General features: G+C 49.0%; 1 protein-coding gene across 1 annotated transcript in view; it reads right to left on the minus strand.

Moving 5' to 3' along the window:
• Nucleotides 1–935: 935 nt before the first annotated feature.
• Tnfaip8l3 (TNF alpha induced protein 8 like 3) overlaps nucleotides 936–20,122 on the minus strand; it is a 28,792-nt gene continuing 9,605 nt past the window's right edge. The window contains exon 2 of the mRNA XM_063248689.1: nucleotides 936–2,416. Coding sequence (XP_063104759.1) covers nucleotides 1,854–2,416 — 563 coding nt within the window. The 3' untranslated portion in view covers nucleotides 936–1,853. The remainder of the gene's footprint in view (nucleotides 2,417–20,122) is intronic.

Raw genomic sequence — 20,122 nt, forward strand, 5'->3', positions numbered from 1 at the left:
CTTGGGGGACACCCTGGGTCTGCCAGTCCACAGCCTAATGGGTCCCTCAGCGGGGAGGCTGAGGTGGTCCATGCTGCCGCACTTGCTAGGGGCGTCAGAGCCCAACTCTGCCTTGTCCCACCGTCCCCAGTATAGCAGCCCGTTCTGGCTTTGATCTTCCTTTGGCAGGGACCTGCCTTCACCTCACTGGCCTCAGGTAGACAGAGGACAGATCCTCTTGCTCCTCATGGGGCGGAAGTCTCCATCACAGTTCTCTCTAATTTATGAGAACCGAGCTCACTCCAGAGTGATGAGTGGAGCCATGCAAGCATTCTCAGGACGACCTCGAGGATGCGGCCTGTGACCATCTGGCTGCCGCTGGGCTGGACCCTGGCAGGCAGGTGGGCAGGAGGGCAGGAGGGAGCCCACTGCTCACTGCTCCCCTGAGTGCGCCTGAGAGGGAGACTCAGCCCTGCCTGCCACAGACAGAGGAAGGGGCTGACGCCAGTCTCCCGTGTCCCCTGCTGGCCCTTGGACTCCTTCCTGTGGACTCATCTCTGCACCATGACCCAAGACCTGCCCAACACAACACGCTGGCATCAGGGGGTGCAGGGACCCACTGGGGGAAGGGCCAGTCGAGGCTCAGTGGATCTAGCATCACACCCTCCCTCAGCCCACTGGGGACAGCGCACAGGGGTGGGGCATGGATGAGGCAGAGACAGTGCAGCCTCAGACCATCACAGACCACAGATGTCTACAGCTGGCTGTGGATGATGCTGGGGGATCTGCCACATGCTGTGTGCTGCCCAGGGGATCTGCCACATGCCACATGCTGCCCAGGGTGCCTTCCTCAGGCGTCCGAGTGCTGACTCCTTGCCCTCATTTTCTGCTTCTTCTTCAATACTAGCACCCAACGTATCCCAAGAAATTTTTAAGAATCATAATTCCAAGACCTCTTGTTGGAAGGGTAGTTTTGTTTTATTAACAGACCAGAGAAGACAGCACAAAACGACTGTGAAAGGCCAAGAAAGATGAAAAGGGACTCATCTCCCTCACTGTCCTCTAAGTGCTGGGATGAAGCCTCCCAGGCCAAAGGGGTGGCCATTCTGTGGGAGGGCAGCCAGCCTGGCAGGGTGCATGGTGCTCTGAGCTTGGGGGTGATGGCTGGCCAGCAAACTGTCCCCTCCCCTGTGGATAGATTCCCTCCATGCCATCATATACCTGCATTCTGAGACCCAAACACAACTCTTGAATGACACATTTCTATTTGCAAGTGTACTTTACACCTTTGACTTCATCTTACTTTGAAGCAGCATGGGTAGAGAGAGACTGCAAGCCCTCTCTGTTCAGTTCTGTGATTCTTTTCTTCCATACTGTTCATAGACGAGATCTGGACTGATCCCTCTCCACGCAGAGAGAGGACATCAATAGCTCCCAGGTGAGCTTTTAAAGTAGGGGAAACACATTATCTCCTTCTGCCCTCGCAACAGCCCTGGGAGGTAGGCGGGCGGGTGTGCAGGACCAGGACAGAGGACAGAAGTGGGATTGGTGCAGCTGGTAACTGGGTCACGCTCCTCTAGCTCCCAGCCCAGGACCCCTTCCATGCCAAGATGCCCTGAGCTCACTGTGAGGAGCCAAGCAGCCTCTCTGCTTGAAAAGGGCTTCCAAGTGCAGGTGTTCAGAAGCTCAGACCTCGACGGCGGCTGGGGTGGACACACCTGAGCTCAGCTCAGCGTCAGCATTGGAGGGGATAAGTAGGACAGAACACGGACGTCGATCAACAACAAGGGTTTCTGTGTGGGGTCTGGATTCTCACGGGACCCAGGCTGGATGACAGGATGTTAGAGAAGCAGAGTTTCTCGGGAGGGCGCCACTCAGAGGACCTTCTCATCTAGCAGTTTGTTGATGCCTTCGCAAATCCTCTTGAGGCTGGGCCTACCATCCCCATCTAGGCGATAGAGGGCGGAGAGGAACTCCACGTCAGCGAAGTGGTTGAAGACATGGTTGATGCGTCCATGGGTCCGAGGCGTGAGGTGCCGCTGCACTAGTCCATGTACCAGGTCCTGGCACTCGTGCAGCAGGGCGGAGAGCACGTTCCTGTCGAAGGTGTAGTCTACCTCGTAGAAGCTCACCATGGTCATGGCGGTCTGGTTCAGCTTCTTGCGGAGCTTCTCCACCGTGGCCACCTCCTCCTGGTTGAACTGGCTGTTCCGGTAGAGGATCCCGATTTTGATGGCCACCTTGATTAAGTCTTTCATGATCTTGTGGGCCTCCTTCTTGTTGTGGGTGTACTCTTTGGTGACTTTGTAGAGCTCGTCGAAGATCTCACTGCTGGTGTCATCAATCAACATGTTGGCCACCGATTTACTGGCTAGTTTGCTCAGGATCTTTTTCTGCGCTTGCAGGGCGAGGCTCTTCGAACTAAACACATCTGGACCTAGAGAGGGGAGAGAGAGAAGGGTATGGGAATGTGAGAGCTGTGAGCTGCGCATCTCCAAATAAAACATGTGAAGTTGAACTTTGTTCGCAATGCACAGCCCCGTGTCTCTGTATCCCACAGCTCCTTTGCTAAACCTACGCTGTGTGGTGACGTTATCTCTCCCTCTGGCACCTGCTGGACTTACACTCATGCTCTGCAGGCTCTGGCCAGCCTCACTGGTTTAGACCATGTCATGCATACACGGCTTCCCGGTGCTACCAGCTTACAGACAGTGCCCACAACTACCATCACCATGGAAAAAACAGGCTTAGCAAACTATACAGGAATGAATTACAGCACGATGATGGGGGTGCAGCCCCGACGTCCATCCCGTACCCAGAGAAATGGACACAGGGATCACTGCTCATGGTAGACTTTACCTCGAGTCTCAGAACCCCCGTTTCATCATGTCTAAGATGTGGCTTTCTACTCTGGAGACCTTGGAAGTTGGAGTCTGTCTGGCAGCCACCACCACCAGGCAGCAGTTGTGCTGTGGCAGTCTTTACATGCATGTGTATGTCAGTTTCCACGAGAAATTTCCACCTCACTCACGTTCCTGATGACAGCAATGGTGGCAGTGCGTGGGAAACACAGACATTGGTACCAGAAATGCTTCAGAAAAGTAGAATTCCTTTCTGTTTCATTTTGTTCTTTCGAGATAAGGTCTTTGGCACATAGCACTGGCTGGCCTTGAAATGGCAGTGGCTCTCCCACCTCAGCTTCCTGAGTGTTTGAATTACAGGTGTGCAATACCACACCCGGCTCCAGACACGTAGTATTCTGAATGTGAACACGCTTAGGAAAACCACAGCTAGCTTACTTTTGCTGTTATTTTCTCCTTTATGAGTAACAATGAGAGTAATATATGTTTTTCAAAAACCGACAACAGTTTGTCTAAATAAGGCTAACAAAGCCCAGCCTGGACAACTTAGTGAGATCCTCTCTCAGAACAAAAAATAAAAAAGGCTAGAACTGTAATTGAGGACAAAGGCCCTGGTTCTATCCCCATCATGAAAAAATAAAACAAAATAGATATCAGTTATAATTTGTTAGCATTTTTTTTTCTTTCTTATGGGCACATAAAAAGACATCTTGTGGTAGTCTTAGACTTATGAAATACTCTAGGAGAGCAGCAAGTGGCAGAAGCTGACATTTAAAGTGAACCCCAACAGCCACTGTTGCTCACGTGTATGTTTATCCTGACCCCCTAAGGAGAGCCAAGTGGTCTGGGGACAGTGCAGGGCCCCCCCACAGCATCCAGCTTAGCTCAGGGTGCAGGGATGGACCTGGGTGGATGTCTGCTGAGTACAACACTGGAGGAAGATGCAGAAAAATAGCAAAGCATGAACTCCAGAGCATACCAAACTGATGCTAAGAGAAACTAATATTCCTCCAGAACTGGGGTGCTCCCTGACAGCCTGCAGGCACAGAGAATAAACACCATGCAGCGCCCGGAACAAACGGGACTCCTGGCTCTTTCCTACCGAGAGAGCTCCAACTTCCTGGTTCATGTGTTAAGACAAATGCTCTTCCTGCCCAGTGTGGCCATCCACCCTGTCACCAGACCTTTGTGTCAATAACCTTTGCTCCCCTCAAAAAGAAAAAAGAAATCAATTTGTCTCCCAGAGGCAAATATTTACAGGCACTAAGGATGTTCAAAAGATTGTACTGTGAGCTTTGGAGTCGTTTCCACAGGAGCTTCAAGACTGAGTGATGGCCTGGTCACAGGCACAAGGGGCCTGCAGGGTTTGTCCCAGAATATCAGAAAGTGAGTCATTGCTTTGTAGGTACAGCTCCTGTGATTGGCCCTAGCAGGTCTCTAGAAAAGCAGCAGGCCCACAGGTACAGAGCATCGCTTGATGATATGCGCCTATGGTTGCCATGGGAGCAGGAACTCCTGGCTTCTGAGACCACCTTACACCCAGGCCGAGCATGCTGGGGGCATGGGGCAGAGCTTGGGTGAGTGGAGGAGCCCCGGCTCTGAGCAGACTACCTTGGCGTTAACCTGCAAGCCCAGCAGAGAGGCCTTTCCTTAAGCTGCCTGGTTCTGGACCTTGCTATTCTGCCACCAGCGCGTCCTGTGTTCTGCTCTGGGCCAGAGTCTGCATGCCTTGGGCTCACACAGCCCCAGCAAGAGGGCACGCAATTGCAATCCCAGCACTCTGGGAGGCTAGGAGGGAGGATCATGAGTTCAAGTCCAGCCTGGCCACTTAGTGACTTAGAGAACATCTGTCTCAAAATAAATAAAAAGGGGCCCTGGGTTCAATTCCTAGTACCTTCCCCAAACCCCAAAATTTCTGGAAAATGGTGTATTTTCTTGCATACTTTAAAAGCTTGGTAGCAAGTACTTTCTATCTTAAGTTTAATAGTATATGGTCCAGATATTGTAAGTAACTGATGCTTTCCTATTAACCTGCTAAGGGATTCTTTAAAATGTGCTCCAGGTAATTCAAGTGCCATCGTGATATAACACCCATTACTGTCATATATGGCATGAGTAGCATCATTTTAAAAATCAGCAAGGTTCTTTTTTCTTCTTGAAATGATGTCTGCATTCTCCTTCACCCACAGAACTTTCACTGCATGTTCCTTCTTACACTTGAAAACATGTGATCAACCCATCATAACTGTCTACAATCAAAGACTGCACATCAATAGAAATTTAAATTAAGAGAAGATCCTAGCAACCATAAAGCTCCAAGCATTAAATGTTTTCTTCTGGAGTGAGGGATCATTTAATTATTTTGGTATGATATGAGATACCAACATTTCAATGAATACTTATCATAACACAGAAAGTAAAGCTTTACTGGAAATGCCTCTATAGGAGGCTACAGGAGGAGTCATGGTGGTTTGACTAAGAGAAGCACTGCTCTCTGTTTCTCTGGATCCCTTTGTTGGACCCAGGAGGATCAGCGCCCCAGGGCAGTGTGTCACATGGCTGCACCACCACGACTGAGCTGGGAGGGCAGGGCATCACGGTGCTCCGAGTCTTCCCACGGATCTGTATCAAGTCTGTATACAGAAGAGGCGCTAAGGCCAGGAGCGATTCGGATCTATCAATCAACCGCCTCCATCTTGTAGAAAGTTTCTGGGTTTTCAGAGGTGCACACACCAGTTTGAATCCTGCTCTACTTAAAAAAATTTTTTGGGGGGGCTGGGGATTTAGCTCAGTGGCATAAACGCCTGCCTGGCAGGTTCGATCCCTGGTACCACCAAAAAAAATTTTTTTTTTTTTTTGTAATGGAAACCTTACCTGGAGTCCTTGCACTTGCCAGGCAGGTGCTGTGCTGAGCTACATCCCCGGCCCCTTTTAAAAATTTTTATCAGTACACGTTTGTGGCACGTGATTCCTTGTGTGCATTTGGTGCGTGCATGTCACATATCATCCACTTTTTGTCTCCCCCCTTTTTTCTCCCTCAATCTCTCAGTCCCCTTCCCATTTGAAAAAGTTCTACCTCCATATTTCTCATTATCAATCTTGTATTTTGCTCTGTATTTAATTTTGTGTTTCTCAGAGGAGAAATCATGCGATATTTAAGCGCGTGTGTCTTATTTCACTTCATATTATGGTCTCAAGGTGCATCCATTTACCTACACAGGATGACAGCTTACCCTTCAGGATACAGTAGTGCTCCATCAAAGGTAAACTCTACATTTTCTTTATCCATCCATTCACGTGGTTGGGCACAGAGGCTGCTTCTAAGATTGATCCATGAATTAAGAAGTTGCAATGGCTTAGATCTGCAACATCACCCAGAAACCTCGTGTGTTTGGAGGTGGGGCTTTTGCAAGGTGACCGGATCATGGGACTCTGTGCTCATGGGGGGCTAATCCACAAAAGAGTTCACATTGCGTGTGTTGCTGGGAGGAGGGGTCCAGCTGGGTGTGGGTTTGGAGGTTGCATACCTCTCCCTGGCTCCTCCCTTTCTCTCTACTTTCTGGCTGCCAGGTGGCAAGCCATGTCCCTCCCCCCAGGCCCTCCCAGCTGCTGTTTCTGCCTTGGATCTAGCCAACCCAGCACTGTATCCACCAAGCCATGAATCAGGTTACACCCTGCCTCTTGGAGCTTTGCACTGTCAGGTGCCGTGTCTCAGCAATGAGAAAGCTGACTAATACAGAAGCTTTCCTTGGGAAGAGGAAAAAGTTCCTTGATTAAATTAGTTTGAAAAACACTGGCTTTAAGCAAAGTGAATTAAACTCTTCTCTGAGATTTTAAAAACATTTATCTACTATGTTAAGGTTTTATTGACACTCAGAGAGGGGTACATGTGATAGAGAGAGTCAGTTCCTCCAAAGATGTCCGCGTCCTGGTGCTACAGAACAGACGGGCATCTACCATGCATGGCCAAAGACACGGTGCAAATGTGATTACGTGAAGGCTTGGGGTGGGGGATTCTCCCACTCTGAGGGCCGGTGATCAAGGCTGTTACAGGTGAAGGAGGGAGGCAGGAGACAGAGCCTAGGTCAGGGTGACCCGGTGCTGGCCCTGCAGATGGAGGAAGAGGAATATGGGGCCCCAGGAAACCAGAAGAGGTGAGAGAAGGGACTCACCCTCACAGCTTCAGAAAGCTCTGGCTAGCACCTTGGCATTGGCCCTGGAAACCAAGCCATCTCCATCTGAGCTCCAGAAACATAAGATGGCAAATTAGTGTCTTTCTCCACCACACTGTGGTAAATTAACTGGGCAGAGAAGAATGGGATACAGTGTTTCCTAAGGAGAGACACTTGAGCATTCGGTTTTGATCCTGTTTCCTCACTTACTAGGAGGACCACACACACACACACACACACACACACACACACACACACATACACACATGCATGCACATGCACACATGAGGTGTGATTAAAATGTGGTGAAGTAAATTTAAATTATTATAGTAGAAGACACGCTTCCATTAACCTTCCTCCACATTCTGCCTCACTTTGAACACCAAGATATATCCCATCTTTCTCGCCACTTTCCGAAGCATTTCTGGAATCCTCTCTTCTCAGGGCCTTTGCTTACTCTGTCACAGCTGCCTCGATGTCCCGAAATAATTCAAAGCATTTTCCTTTCATGATTATTTTGACTCTGGGGAAGAGGCAGAAGCCCCACAGTGCCAGACCTGGAGAGTGAGGCGGATGAGGATGCATTGTGATGTTCTCACAAGGCCTTTCTGTTGGATGCAGCAGCACTCACTATATTTTTGATCACACCTCGGTAAAGACCCTGAGGTAAGGAGACTCCAGAACTGCTGCAGCAAGTGGCCAGAATGACAGGATGAAGATGGGAGGATTTTGTGTTCAAGATGGGAGGATTTTGAGAGGGATTCGTGGCCATCTATTTTTTACTGTAAATTTTTAAAATAAATGTAAACATTTTCATATATGTGTCATGTCACTGCCATGCAGTATGCATTATGGGAAATAGTGGGAGGGATTAAAAGAAGTTGGATCAGTACCACCAGGTCAACAAAGCAGAATGCATAGCCGTCCCTGGTGAGCAAGTGGGGAAGGGACCAGTGCCCATTCACACAGTGTTAAAAGGCGACCTCTGGGACAGTGCTCCTGCTCCTTCCGGGAGATTTTCTGTACCTGGAAGCCTTGCCACCCGCCCCCTGCAGCCTTCTAGAAGGACCGAGTGCTGAGCCCTCAGGAAGGGCTGCAGGCTGGGAGAGGAGCCTGAGGCAAGCTCAGGGAGTCAGGGTGTGTGTTGGGGGCTGCAGTGTTAGGGAGAGGGGTCTAAGGAGTGGACATAGCTTGCTGAGGAGGAGACCAACATACCCAGGAGGGGTCTTGGTGACACTTCTCTCATCCTGCATCCACACCTTGGGAAAGCTCTCTTGGCCAGGGATAATTCTGTTAACCATGTTTGAGTGAAACCTCCCACTCTCGGCCTGAGGGCTGTAGCTCATCTTGCCAGCACCATGAGAGAAGACTGTGGCAGCTGCGACCTTTTCCCCTCTGGAAAGAACAGTGGGTTTTCTGAGCCCAAGACAGATGGATGAGCTCAAGCGGAGAGAACATGAAGGTGGTACTCGGAGCGCAAGCGCTTCTAGGACATTTAGAGAGAAAAGCAAGGGACTAGGACCATGTTTGGAGAGCCCAGTGAACTAGCCTAGCCCTGGGAGAGAAAGGAGTAGATCACCCAGGCGGCCCTTGGACATGCGGCTCAGCTAGCAGCTTTGTGTATAAATGATGTTTTTCCAGAGTGCGAGTGGTGTTTCCATGTCTCTAGGAGACACTCAGCGCTCCCAGATGGTGAAATGCCAGGCTGATGGTGACAAACAGCAGGAAGATCTTCCTGAGCTGGGCGAGTGGGCAGAGAAGGGCCAGATGAGCCTGGGAAGGGACGTGAGAAGAACAAGGCAATCCATTTGAGGGAGTGCAGTCTCAGTTACCCTAAGAGGTGCAGACCCCAGTGTCAGCAGGAGGGAGGGCGAGCATTGCCTGGATTCGGGGGAAGAGAGGGGCCATCGCCCTCTCCTGCAGGGCCCTGTGACTTCCTGACTGTGCGGACAGAAAGCTGAAAGTGACCGCAAGAGCAGATCACACAGCATCCCTTCGCATCCAGAGACAGCGGGTGATGCCAGCAAGGAGCCCAAAAATATTAAGCCGAAGTGGAAAAGGCTGTAGACTCCAGACAACATCATCTGGAAGCATCACTGGTCCAGGCAGGGACACGGGTACAAGACAAGGCCAAGGCCACAAGTGCTAAGAGCCCAGGCACGGGACACCTGTGGTCGTGTGTGCACTTGGCACGTGTGTTTCCTGGTGGGTGAAGGCCGGGCACTCTGAGACTCAGCAGCTCACAAGCCACGAGTGCAAAGCTTCCTGAGGAGCAGCCAGCTGCTGACAGACGCGGGAAGGCACCTAGGCTGGCCTGTCCCTCAAGCTCCAGCCTCACACTGAGGGCAGCTGGAGCCAGGACACATGCCGGCCTCCACTCCCTTTCCGCTTCCTTCTCTCCTCTGGATGACTGATGGGGAAGAGGTGGCTGGAAGGGGAGCCCAGCATGACAAGGAAAAGAGGACACTTCCTCTACTCTAGTTCTGGATGGCCTGTAAGTAGCTTTGGGGATGGGCAAGAGTCGAGGCTCCCAGGAAGAGTGAGTTAGCGCATCTTCCATGGAGTCAAGCGAGGAAACATCTTCCTTCTCTTCTCCCGGAGCTGGAGGAGGCAGAATGACATGCAGTGGTCCCTTGAGTGAGGGGAGCAAGACCCTGGATCTTCCCTTGCTCCATGGAGATGTGATCAAAGCTTAGAAACCTCTAGAAAACACCTATTTGTTGCTCAGACTCCTTCACAGCTAAGTGAGACCACATTTCCAAGGATTAGGAAAGACATTCAGGGTTAATTTAAAGGGTACCTGGGGTGATCCAAGAGGGCCAGGGAGAGGATGAGTTTTTTCAACTGAGGGTTAACCTGGCACAGCCTCAAGGATGTCTCTGGGCCCAGCCTTTCCCTCACCTTGCAGAGGATACAGATCCCCTGGGGGAACAAGGAAGGTCTTCTAGGAAGATCCCCAAGCAAGAGGCTTGGGGTCCCACCGTTGGGGTCACTGATTTAAAGGGTAACCGCCTCCACCAGGCAGCACTGGTGAGGTGCACGAAATAAAGGTATCAGAACCTCTCTGTATGTTCCTTTTCTGCAATGAGCTAACTTAAACTTTACCAATCTCCAGCGCAGAACCTAGCCCTATCCCCCATTGGGGCGGTGTCCCCCACAAGGTGGGGAGGGGCTCAGCGTACCCTCCCTGCATCTCCCTTGGTTTTCATTTATTCTAGGATATGTTTATGTGTGATTGGTTAAGCAGATACACCAATCACAATATTTAGTTCTAATAAACTGGTGCTTGCAAGATGCGCCATGATTTCCAAAGATTTCTGCAAGAAACAAAGCCAAGGACTGAGGCCATGGCACTAACCAGGCAAACACCTGCAGGGCTGATGACTGCTCCCCAGCAAGAGCTTTCCCACAGCCAGAGAGGTCACAGCCCTGCTCCACCCGGATCTGACCCCAAGGAGTCACCAACATTTCAAAAATGTTAGGAATACTTTGAAATGTGGATTTTCACCACTTTTCTTAGCCTGAGACAGACATCCCCCAGGGCAGAGAGGAGCCAGGGTGAGTTTGGGCTTCAGGTGGTCCCCTGGAGACCGGGAGAGCAAGGAGGAACAGTGTGGCTGTCCAGGGAGAGGGGCAAGGTCAAAGATGCAGCTCAGGACTTCCGGGAGAACATGGCGGACAGATAACAGCAACTACCGGAGGCTCTCTGAAAAACTAGGCTGAGAAGCCAGGTATGGTGCGGACTAAAGAGACATAAGCAGGTGGAGTTATGCTCTGCTGACTCAGGAACGAACTCAGCTGAGAGAAACCAACTTGGAATGTAGTCCTGGTGCTAAAACAGGAACAGAAAAGTCTCACTGCTGAGGCTGGACCCTGCGCCATTGGAAGCCGCGATTTGGGTTTCCCGCCACGCGGCGGCTGGCTGCCTCTACATCGGCTTGGCAAGGAGAGACACGCGGAAGCTCTGAGAACGGGAGTCTGCGAACGGAGTCGAAAACAGGACGGGCAGGGAGGCATGTTCTGACTTGTGGCGAGGTGAGTGAGAGAAACTGACACTCCACCACAGTTTGACTCCAGCAGACTTTCTGGGCCCGAGCAGTCCTGCGGGAGCAGGGCGCAGTGGCGACTCCAGCCACACATTCCCCTCTCGGGCGGGATTGGTGAAAAGTGCCTGGCCTGCGTGACGCTGCCGGCGGACCCCGTAGGCTGGCCCAACCCAGATCCTGGAGCCTGACGGAGGAGGCCGGGAGGGGCGGGCCCCCGCGTAGGCTGCCTGGTGCACAGCGGTGAGTGGGAACACCTAACCGGCGCAATTCGATCAGGCTGTGGCTGACAGGGAGAGAAGCTGGGCCTCTCATATAAGCTTGCATATAAAAGGAACAGAGAATATGGGAAGAGGCAGCAACAAGAAAGGGTCCTCGGCCCCCAATTCTGAGAAACAGGCAATAGCGGACACCGCACCAATACACATAAAGCACCATATAGAGAGCCTCATAGACCAATTCAGGAATGAAGTTATCAACGACCTGAAGCTAGAAGTATGCAAAATAGTTAGAGAAATGCTAAGCCCCACCCAAGAAAAAACAGGTGGTGGAATGGAAGAACAGAAAAAGAGGGGAGAATTGTTTGATGGAGAAAACAGGGAAAGCATAGAATACGTGAAGCAGGTTCAAAGGGACTACCAAGAAACTAAGAAGTCTATCGAAGACTGGCATAACAGCTTGAAAGAAACTGAGGACAGACTATCTGAACTGGAGGGCAGAATTGTAATATGGGAGAACGAAATGAAAAACTTCTTAAAAATAACAAAGAAACAAACAGCAATAATACAAAGACAAGAAGATGATAAGAGGATCCATAACTTAAGGATTAAGAACATAAAAGAAGAAGTAGGGACACAAACAAATGAACTACAAAAGCTACTCACAGAAATAATCCAGGAGAATTTTCCTAATTTAGCAAAAGGTAAAGATACTCAGATGTATGAGGCATACAGGACCCCAGCTACCTACAACCCAAACAGAGAAACACCCAGGCATATAATAATAAAAATTCCAGAAATTCAATACAAGAACAGAATATTAAAAGCTGTCAGAGACAAGAAACAGACCACTTACAAGGGAGCACCAATCAGAATTACAGCAGATTTCTCTGCACAAACCATCAAATCACGAAGAGCGTGGGGGGAAATAATTCAAGCTTTGAAAGATAATAATCACCAGCCAAGATTGAGATATCCTGCACAACTGTCCCTGGAAATTGATGGAAAAACAAGGTGCTTCCAGGATAAAGAGGAACTGGGGGAATTTGCAACCACCAATTCAACTCTACAGAGAGTATTGCAGGATATTCTAAAAAAAGAAAAATACAAAGAACCCAGAAATAGTGGAGGCCACAACTAATGGAGCAGAGAACAAAGTAAAGAAGACAAACTGACAGCTACTGACAGAATAAGAGCTCAACAGAAATGAGGCAGAGAAGATTGGGTGATAGGAACAGCTATTTTGGAGAAAATGACATCTTAATAGGTAATACTGATTTAGTATCATCTTGTTTTGAAGTCTCATCTAGCTTTTGTCCTTCTGTCTCCAAAGGTCTAAATAGGTTGTATCTTACTGGATTTTATTATGTACGATAGTATAAGCAAAAACCTTTTAAAGACAAGGAGATTATCCAGAAACCATTATTCATTTTCTGTTAGTCAATTCTAAATACTCTATAATGCTGTCATTCTCTTAAATGGTTTTACATTGTTTTGATATACTTAATGCTACAGTATATGAAGTTGTACTCAAGGATTTCAAGGAAAGAGACAATATGGTAACTACTTTTAGGTCAGGATTATCTGGTGGTGAAACGCTATTCTTCTTAAATGGTTATGTTTTGATCTGTGCTGTTTCGTTGTTATGCCCTCTTTTATCTCAATCTCCATTCCATTATTTACTTTTTTAATACTTTTTTAAAATTTTTATCCTTTTAATTAAAGGAAAAAAAATAGCAGGATATATTATAGTAACCCACTTTGACTTTCCATTACCTCGATTTAAAGCCCTGTATTACTCTCACCATCTGGTTTTTAACTGATGTTCCCCTATTCTGTTTTGCTGGATAGTATCAGGTTCGAAAATTTAGGCATCAGCTGTGAAGATAATGAGATTCATTATAACGCCCATTCTCGTTGACTTTTATCTACTTTTGAAGACCTACAATGTCTCCAATGGTTTGGCTTTATTGGTTTTGTTCTTTACTGTTTTGTTCAATTGTATTATAACTAATGGTATAGGCAATTCTATTAGAGATAGCGGGAGGCATTATGGTAACCATTGTTGATCACCTTGTATTATGTTTTCACATTATCTATTATGTCCACCCTTTTGACTTGACCGATTCTGTTCTGTTATGTCACATTTGGTTTTACTCTCTTCCAAAAAAGTAATAAGAACCGTGAGAGCAATGAAACCCAAAATGTGTAATAGTCATTGTACAAAAGAGAGGAAAAGAAAGTGCTCTAAACTATATAACTGCATGTATATTTAAGTGTATAAGATAGAATATGATATCACAGAGTTTTATTGATCATTGAACAGAACTGTTTGCAGTATCATTGATGGAATGTCCACTTTACAAGCTTTAATTTTGTGACTTGAACAATTATTTCTAAGATGACAGTATGTAATCCATTAACTAGTGATTTCCTACTGTTCATTTTTTTTCTGCAAATCTGTATAACTTGTACCCTTTCTCTGCTTTTTTTTTTCTTTTCTCCTTAAATAAAATTTAAAAATTAAAAAAAAAAAAGAAAAAAAAAAAAAAAAGAAACTGGCCACCAAAGCAAAGAAGAAGCAGGGGAAGCACGGGGGGAGGAAACAAAGAAAGAGAAGGAGGAGGAGAACGGGTAAGAAGAATAAGAAGAGAAGAAGAAAAGAAAAAACTGATACTGCAGATGCTTGTGAACAATCTGACTTAAAAATGCTTAGATTGTGAGTAACTTGTTGTGCAAGTGTTTTGCAAGACAAGCAAGCATTTCTAATAAATTTTAACTTTAAAAAAAAAAAAAAAAACAAAAACAAAAAAAAAAAGATGCAGCTCAGGGCTTCTCTCAGCTCAGAGACCTGCCAGGTGGGCGGGGAACTGGGGCGCCTCCCTCGAGGTGGTGTTGGGAGAGAGACCAGGATGGAGATGAGTCATGCTTGAGTTCCAGGTACCTGCCCGGTCTTGTGGGGCATCTCCACCCTCCCTTATCTGACCCAGAGCTTCCGTTCTCCCGTGCCAACCCCGTCCCTTTCCAGTAAGAACAGAGAGGAGAAGATGACTTCCTGAAACAATTAACCGATTAGGGGCCCTGAAGGAGAACCAGCCTCTTCCTTCCAAATGGAATTACCACCCCCCCTTAAGCCACTTAAGGAAAATCTTCTGTCCCCTTTGGTTTACAGTCACGCGGGATGCCGCCTGAGAGTCACTGTCCCCTTTGCCATGGACCACCAGACCACCCAGGCTCTCCCTCCCCCAAGACAGTGGATGATTTAAAAATCAGGGTAGAAAGCGGGGTGTGGGAGAGTACATCCATAAGCCAGCACTCTGTGAGGCCGAGGCAGGAGGACTGCAGATTGGAAGCTGACTTGGACACTCAGTGACAGAGAGATTCCCATCTCCCACTAGAAGATTAAGAGCTGGGGCTGGAGCTCAGTATGAGGGCCCTGAGTTCAAGCCTCAGTAACAAACGGTAGGAAGGAGAAGGCAGGGTGGGGTGCAGAGGGGAGGAAGGAAGAACAGAGATAACCAGACCAAGGCAGGCTACACCTGAGCACTCCGTCTGCACCCGATTTGCCCAGGACCAGCTTCCCTGCTCCCCGGCTTATACTCGGGGGTCCCTGAGACCCTGCTCTTGGCTTAGGCCTGTAGCAGGCAGAGTGGCCCACAGTGGCTGCTCAGTCCAGGGACAGGAGCGGAGCCTCGAGTGGTAGACTATAGCTGTGGTGGACATTCAGGATACCATGCAAGGCCTTGTGGTTTGGGGGGACTGTAGCCATTTCAGCAAAGCCAGTATTGATTTCATTCTTCCTATGGCTCTGACAGCCAGCTCTGGACAAGGGAACGAGTGCTTGCTAATGGTGCTGGCTAGAGCTCCTGAGGCAGGGACTCCTGAGGTCCCTGTCCTCCAGCCCAACAGGTTCATTCTGGAGACCGGAGAGGTGTTTTTGTCTCACTGTGGCAGAAGAGCAGCCATGACTAAAACAGCATCAACTTCCACAGTTCTTTTAAGCAAAGCTTCCTGGACCCACCCTAGCAACAAATAACGAGCTTACTGACCAGGAGTCTTACCCGGAGTACTAAGTCCCAGCGGCAAAGTCTGCCCGGGAGGTGCTTGCACACAGTAACTGGCTGCATCCTCGAAGCCCAGCTAGGCCGGAGGCTCTTGTGTCACCGTCAGCAGAAGCAGCCAAGGCTTTGCCCATCCAGGGAAACCCATGGGCAGAGAGGCAGCATCCAGATCTCCGATCAGGCAGCCCCTTACTCCTGCGCTCCCCCCGTGCCACCTGCAGTGCCCGCGGAGGCTGACAGACCAATTGGTTTCCCAGCTTTTGGAACTGCTGCCCACTTCAAAAACAGTGATGGAACCATTTTTGATTCCCTTGGAAGAACCCACTTTTTAGCAACGAAGCAACCAAGCACCTCATGCATACAGACAACACAGAGGATCCAGCAATGCCAGGCACGTGGGCCACCGCCCAGACAGGAAGGGACAGTCCTTAACGCTTTGTTCTCAAAGACAGAGGGAGGGAAAACATTCTCTGTTTTCACCTCCCTCTCTTCTGCTCCTCCGCCCTCAGATTTAATCGCCCTCCGGAAGATGATGTGTCTGGTCTCTGTCTTCATCCTTAGGTCCCTACGGATGAGGACAAAAGCGCCTGGATTCAATTCGAAGGCTTTCAGCACAGCTCTCTGCGCAAACCCTCCTGCCAGTCTTCAATACCACTCCTCCGATCGCCGGGGCGCTCAGTTGCTTATGGGAACAGAACTCATCTCCGAATTTCCTGCCCAGTGGCACTGAAATTCTTTCCACTTCCCTCACACACACCAGGCTGGTGGACTCCACACCGAGGTCAGGCCCGTCAAGCCCTGCTGCAGGGCTGCCTAACGAAGGCCCTCCAGGGAGATCGAGCCCATTTTCACTCCCAGCAGTGGTGCCTGGCTTCCTGGGGTTCCACTTCCTCACAGATGCTTCCAACACTCCACTTTTAATTTTTGCCTATCTGACAGGTACAAAGTGGTGTCTTGTTTTAATGAGCAATCCCCTGACTGCTAGTGAGATTCAATATGTTCCCGTGCCTGCTGGGTATTTTTTTCTCCTCCATGAAGTGCACATTCATTTAATTCTCCCAGTTAGCTTGTGTACCTTTTCCTTGCTAATTGGTATTTTTATACGTCATGGTTTCTCATCCTCTGCTAATCCTGTAATAGTGACTATCCCCTGCCCCTCGATATGTAGCATCTCTTCTCTTTTCTTCTTTGAGACAGGGTCTCACTATGTGGTCCAGGCTGGACTTGAACTTGCAGCAATCCTTCTGCCTCAGCCTCCTGAGCAGCATCACTGTTTAAATTTATCATGGTGTCTTTAGTCACACAGGGGATTTAAATGTTAATTGAGTCACATTTATCAATCTTTTCCTTTATGGCTGGTGGTTTCTGTCTCTTCTTTTAAAAATCCCTTTCCAGCCATGAGCTGACAAAAGAGTCTCACATATTTTCCAGCGTTTTAAGGTTTTACTTTTCACGTTGAGACCTTTAATCCACCTGGAAGGTATCTGTGCATGTTCTAAAAGGTTGATCTATTCTCAGTTTATTATTTTTATTGAAGTTAGTTTTTTCTTTCCTGTTACTGTTAGTCCCCCCGCCCCTTTTCATATCAAGTTGCCATATTTCCCTATTTCCATGCCACAGGTCTAGGGTCTACTTCAGTGCCCAAGTCCTATAGCCTTAGTTACCAACACTCAGAAGTCATGAGAGACCAAAGGGAAATCCTTTCTTTTATTCTTCTCAGAAGTTCTCTGGACTCTGTTCTTGCCATTTCTGTTCCATATTAGAGTTACTTAATCCAATGCCATCAACACCCTGTGTTAATCTCAGGTGAACAGTACCGAGATAAGGAGCCTTCCTAGCCGTAACACGACATCCTCTCCCCGTTAAGCCAGATTTCTCATCATCCTTCCTATAAAACGCCCTGCCGTCCCTTGTAGTTTTGGCAGCTGCTGCTGCTGTAATTTTCTTTCTCTGACAGTCACTAAGTGGCTCTCCTTAACGCGCAGGGACACCACTGCTCCTCAGCCGGGAGATCCTGGGAGCTCTGTGAGGAGTCTCTCGGAAACTAAATGAGGCGTCACCTGATGTTCTATGTGTGTGACCCCAAATACTTTTGTAAAGTGACTTTGCTTCTACCTCCTGTTTCTTTTGCTTACTGTATGACACCCAGGAGAGTGAAGGACAGTAACCACACTGTTTGACACCTCTGTCTTGTCCCTGATTTTAACAGGGCTGCTTCTAAAATCTCCCCACCAAATATGATGTCTGCTAAGGGCTTGCGAGTTCATTTATCACATTAAAGAATCTTCCTGCTGTTCTGATTTTGCTAAGTCCCTTTGCTTTTAAGTCCCCTCTTGGGAGGCTTCAAGCTGTTTCCAGGGTTTGCTGCAGAGGGTTTGGGGGTAGTAACCCTGCTTCAAACACCTGCATGGAGAGGGCACCTGAATGTATCTATCCACATGACAGGATCCCCTCCTAATCCTCCTCCCAAAACACAAGGTAGCAGGGGGCAGAGACAGGACCCCAGACTCGGACCCTCTGGGTCCACCCCACCTGAGCCCCACTGGAGCCTGCTTGTCCAGGAGCCACGAGGGGACATGTTGAAACTTGCCAAAATGTGGCTCAGCATTCTCTGAGGGTGGCCTTGCCACAGCCCGGCTGGCTGAAGAAAGTCACAGGTGACAGCCACACAGTCGGACACTGCCAACCGGGCCTGATATGCTCATGCCCAGAGCTGATTGCCAGGCAGAGGTGGCACTGCAGACTGAGCCTGACACAGCCAAGATCCCCTTCCCATGGCAGGGGTCCCTCATGTTCACCCACAGCGTGTTCACCTCCTTCCTGGCCACACTGTGCTTGGCTGTGCCTTTGCACGGGGCTGACTCTAGGGATTCTGTCTGTTCAGTTCCAGGCCTGCGGGGAGGTGTTCGTTCACAACACACACATTGGATCAAATATGCTCAGCCGACTTCCATTTGCTTTGTGCTGCCTGCCTGGCCCCCCAGAACAGCAGCAGCACCTGGGGACCAGACACTTCACCCCTGGCACCCCAGACTCCAATTCATGCCGTGGTGCGCACCCCTCCCCACCCACAGGCTTTTGCACCCTCAGCTCTCGTCACCCCATCTCTCTGGATGATTCTCTCTGCCAGCGGCTGCCAAACTGTCCTCTGCTGCTGCAGACACTCAGAAGCCCAGGTTCACCTCCAAAGTGCTGATGAGGATGTTGGGAGGACGCCACCCCCAGTGCCATGGTGCCAGCAGGGTAATATGTGAAATTAGTAAACAGACCGATGCAATGACAATGTCAGTCTCTGGAATTTTTCACTTTGGGAAGTAAAGGTACAAAATCTAATGCTAAAAAGCAGGTTGTAAAATGGACCAACCCCAATCTCTACTCTAAAAAAAAATCAATAAAATGCGGCCTGAGGCAATAGGTACATAAGCTAAAGGAGTCTCTCCAAGAAGCTGCATTAGATTAATCATCATTAGCATAAATCACCAGCTTACTAAGTGTAGAAAAGAGAAAAATCAAAGAGCTTGGTCGGCATCTGCACTCAGAGGCTTGGGACCCCGAGGTGGGAGAAACCAGGGGTCCCCCTGCGTGGGCCAGGCTTTCACACAGTGCTACCTCTTGCTCAGAGATCTACTTAATCTTTTTAAGTGAAATATGAATTTTGTACAATGACATTTTGGAATTTCAGTCTGACTGAATGTGGAACAGGAGGAAAGGGCACCGGTCAGACCTGACCTGAGATCCCTTCCAAACCTGCTGCAGTGACATCTCAGTTGTTCCTGGATCTGAGTCAGGCCATGAGCTGGGTCTCCACTGGGTCACCGTCAACAGCTGGGCCATGGAATGGCAGTGCAGATATACGGAGGGAGGTGGCAGGCAGGATGGCCCAATGGGGTCCCTGAGGGTGGGCTCCTGAGCTCCGCAGGGGCACCCACTTGACAGAACCAAGTGGAAGCAGTCAACCAGGAAAAAGGGCCAACTAGACGGGGGAGGCCTGGCCCTCAGAAGTCACTCAGAAATGCAGCTTTCTCGAAGTTTCCTTTGTAGCTTAAACTCTCCCTAAACTTGTGTCTACAGCTGTGAAGGCTTGAAATAAGCTGTTTTTGCTATGAGCAAAACACACCAAAAGGTTTCACTATTTTCCAGCCCAGTCACCAGCTGAGGCCACACAGGCAGTATCAGAACTAGGAGGCGGCCATGGACACACAGGTCCTGACTCTGGCCACTGAGCCAGCAGCAGGGAGCAAAGGGGCAAGCGAGCTGTTGTCTGCCCGGGTCCCCCATGTGCTCCCTGCTCCTGGCTCCCCTGGCAGTTTCAGGAGGTCCCCCGAGTCCCTGATCCCTGGCTGCACTGACATAGGGCAAGAACTCAGTAACAGACTGAAACCTTGCAAAGGAAAGTCACTGGTTGGCATAGGAAGAGGCAATTTGTGCTTCCCTGGATTTCACCAAAACTCAATGGGAACCACAGTCATTGGTGTCACAAGGGATCACTGCTTATTTAGTCACTAGTTTTACTGTACAGCTCACTTTTGGGCGTTTTGTCTTATTTTTGATTAACATGTATTGACTGTACCTATTAACGGAACTCAGCGTGATATCTTAGTACATGTGCCTTCCTCCTCTCCTTTGCACCCCAGATCTAACGGGCATCAGACTCTCCCTTAGCTGCCTAAATGTCTTCAAAGGCATCTGCCTGTCTCTGCCTCACATGCAACCTCAGCAGGACGTGCAGGTGAGGAGCGAGGAACACTGAGTCTCAGCTCCAAAAGGTATGAGAATCTTCAGTTGTGT

This window comes from Cavia porcellus, unplaced genomic scaffold (assembly GCF_034190915.1).
Source record: "Cavia porcellus strain 051 isolate PalLab524CR breed Dunkin Hartley unplaced genomic scaffold, mCavPor4.1 scaffold_1, whole genome shotgun sequence".
NCBI classification, from domain to species: domain Eukaryota; kingdom Metazoa; phylum Chordata; class Mammalia; order Rodentia; family Caviidae; genus Cavia; species Cavia porcellus.